The sequence below is a fragment of the Morone saxatilis genome, unplaced genomic scaffold (genome assembly GCF_004916995.1).
Source record: "Morone saxatilis isolate NCDOM2014 unplaced genomic scaffold, NCSU_SB_2.0 Contig9, whole genome shotgun sequence".
In the NCBI taxonomy this organism is placed as follows: Eukaryota; Metazoa; Chordata; class Actinopteri; family Moronidae; genus Morone; species Morone saxatilis.
In genome coordinates, this window is record NW_023340268.1 from 120,225 (window position 1) to 133,925 (window position 13,701).

The following is a 13,701-nucleotide window of genomic DNA, read 5'->3' on the forward strand; positions in this document are numbered from 1 at the left end:
TATGTTTGTATTTACATGCTCCCTATGTTTGTTTGATTGGGTTTAGTTATACCCTTATGTTTATTTGTTGTTGGTAAAGCACTTTGAATATCTGTGTCAAAAAGGTACTATATAAATAAAGCTTTACTTACTTGCTTACCAGTCTGAGGACAACCAGCATCTGTCAGCTCTCACTTTGATGGTTTGCGGTGAAATTGTACACAGAAATACCTCAAACTAAATCAACGGTGAGTCTTTTAACATATTTTAGCTGAAATAAAGTTAATAATAGTACTGTTAAGTTGTTGAGAAGGGCGATGCTTCTGATTGATTCGGTTTCTAATTAAAAGAATTGTTTGGATTCTTTCTATGTTGAGCCCATAATGTATTTAACAACCAGCAGTTTCAGACACATTTCATTCCTAAACAAAATATGGCTTTGCTGTTGTTGTTTAATTTAATTTGAGGGAATTGTTTAAGCTGTTTTTATGTCAGCTATTACACATACATAGTGCTATTCAATGCAGAATAGTATTTTCAGAGAAGAAGGGCCCCACATTAGTTCTTGAAACCAGCCCCCAGAAAAAAAATACACAACTTAATGAATCTACATTTAAATCAAACATTTCTATTGCTTCATTGTTAGACCACAAAGGTCCTTAAAGGACAAAAGCTGGAAGACAAACTAAATGCTAGAAGTGAAAAAAAACAAGAACTCACATTTCAGCTAATTATAAAAAGTAAAAGTTTAACATTCAATTCTATTTTACCTTCTTATTTCATGTCAATGGCCACAAGGACCAGTGTGAAAGATTTAGTGATGAGAAACTACCTCCAGTGTTTGGTTTGTCCGTTCTGGGCTACTGTAGAAACATGGCAGTTCAGCATGGGACGAAGAGGACCCGCTCCCTCTGTAGATAGAAATTTAAGACTGAATAGCAACATTCAAAGAAAGATTTCGAGTTTTCATTAATATTTTTAGTTTTTTTTTTAAGTGTGAATAATGTGAATCCATTAAAAAAAAAATCACATTTCATATACACTTTTGACTAAAGCCATAATTAAAGATTTTTTAAGCTGACTGCCAAATAAATACTCCAGACAGTGTTGAATAAATATTTGTTCGTCACAATTAATTTACAACTTTCAGTATCACACAATAAAGTAAAACCTCATATTTAAAATAACACTGAAAATATGAACTTGTCCAGTGTCCATTATAAACAGTTTTTAATAGATCATCCGTCCAGATGTTGTGGTATAATAGTGGTTAGACACAGAATGGCTTTAACAATGAAGAGTTTTAGTCTTATTATAATTAATATTATATTCTGCAGAAGCACCAGGTCCACGTTGTCAAAGTATAAACCACAGCAATAAATACTTGACATAACATTGAAAAAAAAATGCACTGATGAGAGGTATACAGGATCGGGTGAATAAGATTTTATTTCTGCAATGGGAAAGCATCTCTTCAAATAAAAATTACCTGCAACTATTTTGATAATCAACTAATAGCTTCAGTCATTAAAACAAAAACGATTATTTTGACATTAAACTGAATCTGTTTGGGTTTTGGATTGTTGGACATTTCACAATAATAGTTGGCAGATAATTCAATAAGGTAAAAACTCTTCAGCTTAACTCCCTGTCACTGCTGTCAACAACAAGATGAATCATTTCTTCAGTGTGTGAAGTGCATTTCAGATCTCTTTTGTTTCTCTCCATTATGGGGCCGAAGACAACAACTACCATCGGGAAAAACAGCTGGTGCGCCTGTGGAGTGAGGCAACGTGCACAACCAGGCGATCAAATATAATGAACACGATAAAGGTGTTGAAGCAGACGTCAAGCTCTTGATGAGTAAAGTGCAGCTCCATTTCCAAGAGGAGGATGACTGAGGTTACTTTAACCGCACTACACTGCTGCTCTGTAGCTCTCTCACAGTCCAACAGCTAAGTAGGTAGCTAGCTAACCTATTTACCGGCATAGTAAACAGCATTGAAACAGAAAGGAAGTTTTAAAGTGGTAAAGCCTGCTAGAGATCGCTAGAAAAAACGTGACACATGGTTCAAATGAGTGGACACCATACCACAGGAAGACATTGGTTTCTCTTAGCGCTGTGTATTGGCAAGAATCTGACAATACGTATCCATGATTCAATGTGTTGTGATGTATTGCAATTACATGTTTAAAAAATCTAATTTGAGGAAAACTGTCATACTATAAAGAACACACCACCATATGCAGGAAATCTGAGTGAAAAAGTTTACTTTTTTAATACCAGAACAGCGAGATGTACCATCACAGCCTCCATGTACAGTTTTACCTGCTATCAGCTGTTTAACCACAAACTAAAATACAGAGGTTTAGAGATTTGATACAATATAATAAAATAAAATATTCCAATGTTTTCTTACACCCCTAGTTTTTGTAGTGATACATCTCGGTGTGATGGCCCACTATGGCGTTTCATGTGAGGCCTCACCGACACACTGATGGTATTTAAGCTCTGTATACCAAGCAAAGCCTTTGTCGCAGGCATTGCAGGTGTATTGCTTTTCCACAGTGTGGATGACCATGTGAGATTGCATACTTGCCTTATGTGCATATTTTTTACCACAAACTGGGCAACCGAATGGTTTCTCTCCTGTGTGAGTTCTCATATGTATCTTCAGATGGGACTTGTAAAGACATTCTAGACCACAGACTGAACAAAAGAATGTTGCTCTCTTTCCTGCATGAAACTTCATGTGGATCTTCAAATGGTGAACGTGGCGAAATCTTTTACCACACTCAGAGCAGCCATGTGGTTTCCTGCTACTTTCCTGCGGTTTCCTGTCGTCTTTCCAAAAGTCACTGTCAGTACTGTTATCACTCTCAGGTTCAAGAGACTCTGAAGCTTTATCATCCGAACAGCTCAACACTTGATTGCCAGGATCGCATCCTGTAACACTTTGAGAGATTTCATCATTATTCAGAGAGTTTAAACCTGACGGACGTTCTCGGGTCTCCTTCCAAAAGTCACTGTCAACACTGTCATCAGTGTCTCCATCAGCTTCTGTTTCCATCTTTTCAGTTAGTCTTTGATAAAGCTGTGAGGACTGAGGTTTCTCTTCATCATCCCCATCTTCACCTCTTCACAGGGAACAGTGAATGTGAACCCTTGAAGCCCTGCTTTCTACCTCCCCCTGACTGATCTTGACTTCTCCTGTTCCTCTTTAATGTGCCACTCTGGGTCCTCCTGCTTTACCCCCCTATGGACCGCCATATGTTCACTCAGACTTCCTCTTTCTGTAAAGTTTTCCTCGCATATTAAGCAACTGAATGAATTCTCTCCTGTATGATTTCTTAAGCGGATCTGCAGAAGGTGATTGTTGTACAAAGTTTCACCAGACTTAGCAGTATTACATGTTGTATCATTGTGAGAGACTTCTCCGCTCTCCTTCCAATCATCATCACTGACTTCAGTCTCAGATTCATAAGAGTCTTTGTCATAAGTATCAGGTGTTAAATGTGTATCTGGATCTGATGTCCGGACTGGTTCTAGTCCTCCACAGTCCTCTCCATCATCTGTTTCCATCTGTCCATGTGAGCTGCCGGCAAGAAGCTCTGACTCTCTGTTTTCCTCAGACGACTGACGACCAGCACACTGATGGTAATTGAGCTGATAAATGTGAGCAAATCCTCTGTCACAAACACTACAGCTGTAGATTTTCTGCTTTGCGTGAACTTCCATATGTTTTGTCAGATATCTTCTCCAAGCAAATTCTTTACCACAAATTGAGCAACTAAACTGTGTTTGTCTCGTATGGATTCTCATGTGTTTAATTAAAGACTCACTGTCAATAAAACCTGTGTTACAAACTGAACAGTGCAAAGGCTTTTCCCCTGTGTGACACGTCATGTGAAAACTTAAATTTTCACGCTTTGCAAATGTTTTACCACAAACTGAGCAACTAAATTGTTTCTCTCCTGCATGACTTCTCATGTGTACCTGCAGATGGTGCTTACGGCCAAATTCTTTACCACACTGAGAGCAGCTGAATGACTTGTTGGCAGTCATTTGCTCCACAGTTTGACTTTGATGAACACATTCGTGGCTTATGAGCTCTGACTCCAAAGTGAATGCTTTCTCACACACAATGCAACTGAGTATTTTCTCTCCTATGTGGACAGATATGTGTCTTGTCAGATGTCCTCCTGTCACAAATTCTTTCTCACAAAATAAGCAACTGAATTTTTTCTCTCCCGTATGACATTTCTTGCGTCTCTGCAGAGTGTGACCGTCTTCAGATCTTATATCACAAGTGAAGGAGCTGAATGGTTTCTTGTCAGTGTTAAATGATGGATCACTTATAGAGACTTCCTCATTTTTCAGATGGTTTAGACCTGACTGAAGTTGCCTGATCTGTCTGCAAAAATCTATGTTAATACGGTCATTTGTCTTTAGTTCCACTTTAGCCATGTCATCAGAACAGTTAAATGGTTTCTTGCCGGGGTTACATCCATCATTTACAGGTTTTTTTTTTGTTCTCCTATAAGTGAAACCTGACTGATGTTTCCTGGTCTCTTTCCAAAACTCAATGTCAACATTGTCATCAGTTTCAAAAGACAACTTGGTCTCCTTCTCAGCATCTGGTGTTAAATGTCTCTCTGGATTCAAGTTCCTGACTCGTTCGGATGCTCCACAGTCCTTTCCATTAAAGCCAGTTTGTCTTTGCCGTGAAGACTTACCAAGACACTTGTGTTTTTTGATCTGAAACTGCCAAAAGAATCGTCTCCCACAGTCACTGCAGCTGAATGGTTTCACCCCTGAGTGGACTGCCATGTGCTGTGTCATAATTCCTCTTTGTGAAAATCTTTTACCACAAACAGAGCAACTGTATGGTTTCTCTCCTGTGTGGGTTCTCATGTGTATCTCTAAATGGGAACTAAAATGACGTTTTTTACCACAAATTGTGCAAGTAAACAGTTTCTTGCCTTTATGCATTCTAATGTGGGTCATCAGAACGTAATTGTTAGGAAATGTTGCATTACATTCAGAGCAGCTCAGTGGTTTCTTGCGTTTGCCACGTTGGCTTCTGTGAGGCTGTGTTGACTCACCAACACACCTATGGATTTTGAGCTGTGAAGTCCCCCTGAATCTTTTGCCGCAGTCTTTGCAGCTGAATGGTTTCACCCCTGTGTGGGTTGCCATGTGGTACGTTAGAGCTCCTTTGTGTCTATATGTTTTACCACAGATTGAGCAACTAAATGGTCTCTCTCCTGTGTGAGTTTTCAAGTGGTAGTCAAGGCCGGATTTTTGACTAAAGCTTTTATCACACACTGAGCAGCTGAATGGTTTATCTCCTGTGTGAGTTCTCATGTGTATCTTCAGATTTCCCTTATGTTTAAATGTTTTACTACACACAGAGCAGTGAAATGATTTTCTGTCAGGGTCCTTCCAGTCTTTATCACAGTCATCAGTCTCAGGTTCAGGTTCACAAAAGTCTGAAGCCTTGTTAACAGTATCAGGTGTTAAATGTTTATCTGGATCTAAGTTCCTTGCTAGATTTGGTCCTCCACAGTCCTCTCCATCATCTGTTTCCATCTGTTCAGTTTGTCTTTGATGAAGCTGTGAGGACGAGTCCTCTTCTACGTTCTCTACTGAGATAGATAAGACTTACATTACACAAACGAACAATTGAGATAAGTGTAGATATTATGATTAGAAAGGATAATTATAAGGATTAACGAAGGGTACTGCGACACTAAGGGTACGGATTCACATTTATTGACTCCATATGCATAGAGAGTAAATTAGCAAGATCGTAGGCAGGAGCAGCTATTGACACGAGGCGAGACACAGTGACAAGGCAACAGTGAAAGCTGATGGCTACAACACAATGGCCGCATGACAACTTACGAATTCCAACAGTAGGGGAGCGCAGACCAGAACAACCCTAGGACATATATGATGTACAAAAAAGCAATATAGTTAAATGTAAAGATAAAAAATGTATCAGAAAATGTATATTGCAAAAAGGTGATGACCAATAAAGCTGGTATCACATGCCGTTTAAGTGCAAGTAAAAATAACAATATAAGTGACGAATTGAAGGGACTTTTTAGTTGAGCTTATATTGGTAAGGAGACGTGTGAGATGGGAATGGGGAAACTAAAGAGAACCAGGGGAGAAAAAGATTTTGGTATGTATCTGTACCGCATAGACGCACAGGAAGCTGGAGCGAGCATGTGGAGCCAGAACGAGATGCGACCACGGCGAGACAGACCACGATGTAGATGTGCGAATTGGAGAGGTGCTTTCGATTCATCATGTCTACTTGTATTTCCTCGGGATATGGCTTATAGTTTTGATTCAGCCGTTCAGCCGCGTTTTCCGCGACTCTCTATCTCTCTCTCTCTGTCCTAGGTTCTTCTGCCTGTTAAAGGCAGATTTTTCCTTGCCTGGCTCTCCAAGGCTCTTGCTCATGGTGGTACTGTTGGGCTCCTCTGTAAATGTTATACAAGGAGTCGGCTCTAGACATGCTCTAATTTGAAAAGTGTCCGGGCCAAGGATAACTTCTGTTATGAAGTTGGCCACTAATACCCACCAAATAGAAAACTGAATTGAACTCAACTGTTCACGTGAAACGTCAACTGCACGAAGATTGCTCCCACATGCTACCGACTTATAAGGCCTGTGGTAGTAAACCCGCGAGTGAGAACAATAAGATGTATAATAAAGTAGGTTTTTCTAATGACACCTGAGGATTGTGGTCCAGTTCGCAAAGCGCACAATGCATGCTGGTTAGATTTGTGTACGCTCCGCCTGATGCATCACACCACACAACACTGACACACCACACACGGACAGCACCACACAACACACCAACACACACACACCACACTGCCCGGCTGCGCCACTAAATATGAGAATCCATGTATTATCGGCCAGTCAGTTGGGGTGTTAGTGTAACTATGGTACTGGGCCAGTTATCCTGCGTAGGTTATTGCATTATTAGTTTTCTTTGAATAAAAAGTTGTACTGGACGCAGATGACTGAGGATGGTTTTATGAGTCTCGTTGTGTTCATAAGCGGATCTTCTGTGCGCTGTCAACAGTGCTGTGGGGCCCAGTGGGCCCATGAAACGAAGACCATCCGAAAGACACCAACAGTTCGCAATAATACAAAATCGACTTAGAAATCGGAGGGAACAAGATATCGGTGATATGAAAATCTGTGTACGGTTGGAACTGTTTCAGTAACAGATAGTGGTTCCCGTGAGAGAGAGTGACTGGAACACTCGACGACCGTATTTTATTTATGAGGAGTCATAAGAGGAGGGATGGCTGTATCAAGACAACGAATCAGTACCCCGAAGTCTTTGTGAGAACGACAGATATGTCTTTCAAACTACACTCACTTCATCACTATAACGACACACACTCGCCAAAGCAGAGAAGAGACCTATCTCGTTACACCCAGCAGAACTAGACATTCTATCTTTCTGTAATAGTATCCAGAATGCACCGTACACGTTAGAAACGGTCGCACAGCATAGGATCACTTTCGCTACCTTGTTCACTGAGATATTGGTCATACACGAATTGTACTCTTAACACTAAAGCTCTGTAATCCTCATACAGCAGGAGAAGACAGACACCCACCACATCGATGATAAGCGTATAAAGAGAATCAGTAAACTATTATAGTTCAGTAAAACGTGTATGCAAATAAGAAGGTTATTTTGTAGCCAAGCTCGCTTAGTCTTAAAGACAAAGTTCAGGAAACTACCTAGGTTCTGTCAAAAAGCTAAAAGAAAAAACGCTCTTAAAGCTCTTTGGAATAATTCAATCAATATTAAATTATTTATGATACTTTAAACCCAACAAGTTTCCTTAGTATCTTTAATAATCATATAATTCTACACTTGATGGTTAAATTTGAATTGAATCTATGAGTGAGTATATAGTTACAATGAATTATAGAATATTGGCTAACCTTTGGATGATCGGAACAACATACTTGCGTCACGATTCTGATATCTGATTATTAATATATTAATATATATTTGGTGGTCAAATCCTTTTTAATTCATACTAAAATTTTAAATAATGATTAGCAATACCTTCCAAAACTTATATATTATTCAATTTCAATTAAATTAATTATTATAATCAAATAGATATTATATAATGAATAGTGAGTTCAAGGTTAAATATACTTTACATATGCTGTCAAAGGATAAGAATTAAGAGAGATGCTTATAAATAGAATTGAACTCTTTTTGTCAAAGTTAATAGTACAAAATAAAGGCTTGATCTAGTATACGAGGTACAATGGAAGTGTTTGATACGTGCTTTAAGTGAAGTCTAAGCAGGTTACAGATGACCCTCGGCCTCCGAACAGAAGAACCAAACAAGAAGACCGAACGAACACAACAAAGAACGAACGAAGCCAGCGAGACGAGACAAAAAGGGAATTTAAATTGTATTACGCAGGAGCGCAGGAGCCTAGCGCTAAGCGCGGGCTACACAGACATAATGTGCGCGATCCGTCGTTAGGCCTTAGCGAGTGCTAGCTTAGCCTCAGTCCCCGGTGCTGAAGGAACAATCTACAAAACCCAGCCCGCTAAAGAAAGATGAAGAGAACGACTGAACACTTGGTAATCACTAATAACAAAGTGAAGAGCGCGGTGGAGAGGAGGACAAGAAGACGAAGAGCATGCTCGCTACAGCCAATACATCGCGCGGAGATATCGACATACCGAGGTTTTACATAGGCAGTGCGACATGAGAGAAGAGAGACAAGAGAAAAACTCGACTGTGCCTAATGAGCGAATCGATCATCGACACTCGCGATTCATATCCGGGAATGAACTATGATCCGGGCGTCCGAGCAGGAGAAGGGAAATACGAGAGTGCGAGATGCGTACGAGCGCATGACGACAGACAAGAAGAGACAGGCATAGTTTGAATAGGCAAAGAGATCTTCAGAGAGCATTCCTCAAATACTGGACAAATTTACACAGAGAGACCCACGGACATAGTCAAAGAGGACTAGACAGAAGAAGTGAGGAACGAGGCGCAGCTAGAAAGCAAGATAGAGATCACACAAAACAAAGGCCGGAAACCAAAACCTGGTATCTTATACAGAATGAAGACACATGAGAGAATATAGACGTATTTGAAAGAAGATAAGACACAAGCGTATACAGATAGTGACGAAGTATCGGTGATATCCTTTATTCGAGAACCAGACTGCAGATAGATAAGGATGCCTATTATATTTGGAAATGTGACGTGAGGACAGACGATGGCTACAATTCTATAACTTTACAATTTGACATCTAGTTTTGATTAAATTCAGTGTTTTCTTGTCCCCTCTGCCATCGTGTTATATGAGACCAATTAACTTAATAATATTTTTATTCAGCGACTTACTGTAGCCATATTAACACTGAGAGTGTATATATGTTGGGACATTTATTACTTAACGAAGGCCGTGCCAAGATCGAAGAAGGGCCCGCGTTAGTGGCGAACGCCTGTGAAACTTTAGGAATGAACTCTACACCATAGGAGAGGGAGGACAGGTGGAGGAGGTAAGTACAACGACGAGATAGAGGAGAATTTCTGAATCCTCATGAGAGTGTGACTTGATGTAAGGTGTGCTCGGTTGATTTATTCTTTTCGATTAAGTAGACGAGAGACATAGCTTGACATACTTCTATCACAATACTTCCGACAACCTAATCACCATACCCCATACAGCGTAAATACCAACACCAAAGCCACGTATTAGGAGCCACAACTTCCAAGTTTCACAAAAAGTTATTTATTTGTAATTTGTAATTTCATTCATCTTCCAAGAATAAAGTAAAATGTTTGAGAATCAAAACCTTGACCCATTTCTTTTGCAACTTTTTGCAGGGAATACTACAACAGACCCGGGAAGGGTAATGAAAAAAAAAAAAGGGGGGAATTATTTAGCAGTCACAATTAACGTTGTACACTGATGTTAATTATTCTAATCCTTAAAACAACACCGAAACAAATCAAAAACCTCACCCCTCAAAAACAGAGTCCATGTATTAGTTTTGTAATATTCTGGAAACTTACTGAATAAGTTCTAAAATGTAACCTTGAGAAAAAGGTCTTGAAGATATGCTTTGACCTTTTCCTCAGACAGACAGTGTCTCCCAGTGTGTATGTGAATCAGTGGCTGAAGGCCAAATTACATCATTTTGGGATACAGAGAAATAAATACACACGTTAATATGTGGTGTGACTCCCTCGCGTAATTACCCTACTTTTACTGCGAACTTCATACCCTCTTCCACCTTTTTACCAACTGTATCGTTACGCTTTGTGCTATTTTCTGTGTCGATTCTTCCTACTTAGCATCCTAGTCACTCTACCATCACAATCACAAGTCCTTCTATTTTTTGAAAAACTTCTCTTCTAGACAATTATATTCATACTATGTCACCCGTGAGAAACGACATGTCGTGCAGTTTACCAGAGATGTAATCAAAGATCGGCGTCCTGTACTAACAACGCGTCCTTCCAGATCTGTTTAGTGTCTAGAAAGCTGTGTGTGGACAATCCCACAGTAAATTCGTATGCCATTCCGATGCCTCCTTGTACCTGTCCGGATAAAAGCGTCTCTGAATGGACTTTGGTGCTGTGTTGGAGAAGCCAAACCAGTGTTTTCTGACCGGAGTTTTGTGTGGAAGAAAGTTTGTGTCATTGATGATGGACCCACACAAACTGTGTAACAGTTCCCAAATGCTGAGAGACGTTGGTGAAGCAGCGACCCTAACTTGCGGCTGCTTGAACGAGATATTTGGGGCTTTTGAAAGAACCGATAGCAGAGTACGAGGAAAAAAAAAATAAAAAAAAAGGAACTTTGTCAGTTCAATAAGAAGGAGAACGAGCGACAAACGGAAACTAGCTGGACGCTGTTCTTCAAACCCCCCTCCCCAAACTTTCGGTTACACAGAGCAGGTTGGTTCACTGTGCTGCTTCTTTCCCTTCTCTCACTGTTCATCAGCAGGACTGGGACTGGGTTTAAAAACAAATTACTGGTTACAGTTATGATTTGTTTATATATAGGCGATACCAGAATTTTGCGCGATAGCGGTGTTTTATAAACACTAGTGTTGTGGAAGTTCAATTTCTGTCTTGTTTATTCTTGTGTAATACCGTGGGCGAGATGCATCACATAACTAGAAGACATGGCAAGAGGCCACAGTCTCGGCGAGATTCTGATAGTATTGATCGATCTTATAATCGCGATCAGTGAATGTTTAGGTTATAAAATGGAAGCTGCTTAGGTAAGGAAGTTTCCTGCATATCTGAGGTTAGCTTGACGATGTTTCTCAGCATCCTCTAGTATTGCTAAGATTCACTTAGCTTCATACTATTCTTATAAAGACTTATGTTAATTATTGTTCATTTCTTATATTAAGGAACAATGATGGTGAGACATTTCCAATTTCTGAGGTGTAGTCATAATCATTATCTTATTTATCGGAAGGGGAGTCACGAGGTACACCTAACCTGGCGCGGGTTGTAATAAGGGCGGTTAACCGCCGGTCTACTCTTGTGATGTGACAGCGGTCATTCTCCCAGTGACGAGCTCGCGCTAGCTCGGAACAGCCACCAAAACTCAGTCAAGGACTGTCAAACAGTGCTGATGCAGTATGGATCTTCAGATTCTGTTGTTGACGGTTACTGTTATAGGTCGCGGAATCTGCAGATGGCGAACACATCTGGTTCACACAAATGTTGACTGTTTAGGGTCCTGGCATTACTTCGGTCGGCGATGGTTTTATCTTGAAAAATAAGCTGAGAAAAGCGCGAGAGAGCGAGCGAGCGGTCGCGTGTCGAGATTATGGCGTCCGTTCTAATAAGTGATGTGTTATGATAGTCGCACGTTGTTCAGATCATTTACACAGCGATTCACGTTCCTAACAAGAGCAGTGGCAAACACTAGAGCGTGACTAGAGAGAGGATTTTGTTAACACGAGTGGAAAGATTCACCACTGCTAAACACATATTGTTATAACCCTTAGTAACATTGGCGATAGCGGGGTAATGCTGGATGCCCGACATTTGGTTGAGCGAGGAAACATGTATATCAGCAAGAAAATAATAGTGTGAGTGTGAGGAGGGTGAGTTTAGTCGCTGATATTTGATAGGGAACTTTGTGGCTAACACACACTCATCTTAGACTGTGCTGGTGATTAAGCCGTACAGGATTTGAGTGTGTCTATTTATGGTGCTGTGCTTGACATCTATCACTCTCTTTAGAAAACTACTTTACTACTTTGGGCATACACCGGCTACTGTGAGTGGCCGTGTGATTCTATTATTTTCACAAGATCAACAAAAAGATAGAAGTAATGTAAAATCATCATGATGTTAATTCTTTTGCGGCTCGTGCTGTCAGCAAACGAATACTGTTTCTGTCACGTTCCTTTTTAGTTTAAATTTATAAACAATGTTATTTGTAAAATTGGCTTCGAATTCTTGATAAGTATTGTACCGATTAACTGATAACTTTTATTTACGTTTTTAATGGTGCTTTCTTCTTAACCTCCTGCACCGTCCACATCAACTTATTTCCGAGGAACGAACACTCGTCAGACAAGCAGGCAAACTTCATCAACAATGTCTTACTTTTTGGGACTTTTAGCTGCTGCTTAGTCCTAATAAGTATCATCTGACTGTATTTCTTATGTGTCTTCATTTAATAATAAACCACTTAAGTAGGCCCTTCCTCTTATAGCGGTCTTCTCATACCAGTGTGCTAAACCATCTTTACATCGCACATGCTGCCTCCCCCAATATCGACAACATGATCCAATGTGTGCCACAATTACAGCCAGACACCTTACAAGCTTTACCAGCCCGGTATTCAAAAATTCGTGTCCTCAGTGCCTCCTCAATTGGCTGAGTGCGGAGACTCTCCTCACTTCCGCCCCCTCCTACGACAGCCAGTTCTTGCATTCACTTGACAAGGCAAAAACAAAACAACAGACAGGAAAACTCAAGTCTGGTCTTTTCTGGGAGTTACACTTTACCACCTTAATTTTAGGTTTTGTTCTTTTTTTTTCCTTTACTATAACTACTTTCCTGCTTTTCTCGGAGTAATTTTTTTTCCTGACCCGATTACCTCTAGCAGACCAAATACTCCCTTGACACACGGGTCGCCCTCGGAGACCACCTCCAACCCCTGCAAAGTGGACCTTTCCATCGGGCCTTTGGTACTCCTGCCCGCATGAGAGATCGACAAACCTAATGATAATTACCATCCTCATATGACTTAAAGACCCAGGACGTATGCGCTAACCCAGTGTCTTAAACCCAAGATCACAGCTAACAACACACAAGCCGGTTCAATTCAACTCCCAATTATGTCTGCCCATCAGAACCCGATGCAGTGCACCCTGCCATTATGTGCACCACCCTACTTATTGCACCTTTAGGGCACTCACTCCAAATGCTCGTTATTTTTGCGCATGTTATTCCGTTATTTTATTTGGTTTCTTCTCGGGCATTTTGCCGTCCGCTGTTGTTGCTTGTCTGTTGTGTTGTGTATTCGGTTATCCAAGTTGGTTGATGTGGTTTTCAGCGGTCTGTGGATACTGCCTGGAAAGCCGTGAATGTTCCACTGGGGAGAATAAAGATAGCCTAGGATCTAATCTTTGTTTGTTTCGAGTTAAAGCGCCT

At 40.4% G+C, this 13,701-nt stretch overlaps 1 protein-coding gene across 1 annotated transcript; it reads right to left on the reverse strand.

The window, feature by feature from the left end:
• Window positions 1-1,067: 1,067 nt before the first annotated feature.
• On the reverse strand, window positions 1,068-4,045 carry LOC118343104 (gastrula zinc finger protein xFG20-1-like). The gene is made up of 3 exons (XM_035681857.1): window positions 3,977-4,045; window positions 3,391-3,616; window positions 1,068-3,115 (listed from the first exon to the last, which is right to left on the reverse strand). Exons 1-3 carry the CDS (start codon window positions 4,043-4,045, stop codon window positions 2,442-2,444), a joined length of 969 nt encoding a protein of 322 aa, XP_035537750.1. The 3' UTR covers window positions 1,068-2,441.
• Between the last annotated feature and the right edge of the window lie 9,656 nt (window positions 4,046-13,701).

Excerpts from the sequence above, each read along its gene's own strand:
- LOC118343104 (XM_035681857.1), bottom strand. The coding sequence starts at position 4,045 with ATGACTGCCAACAAGTCATTCAGCTGCTCTCAGTGTGGTAAAGAATTT. Across the intron at positions 3,617-3,976 it reads GCCGTAAGCACCATCTGCAG|TCGTCTGAGGAAAACAGAGA; the intron begins GTACACATGAGA and ends GCTGGTCGTCAG. Across the intron at positions 3,116-3,390 it reads CTCTCACAATGATACAACAT|GTGAAGATGGGGATGATGAA; the intron begins GTAATACTGCTA and ends CCCTGTGAAGAG.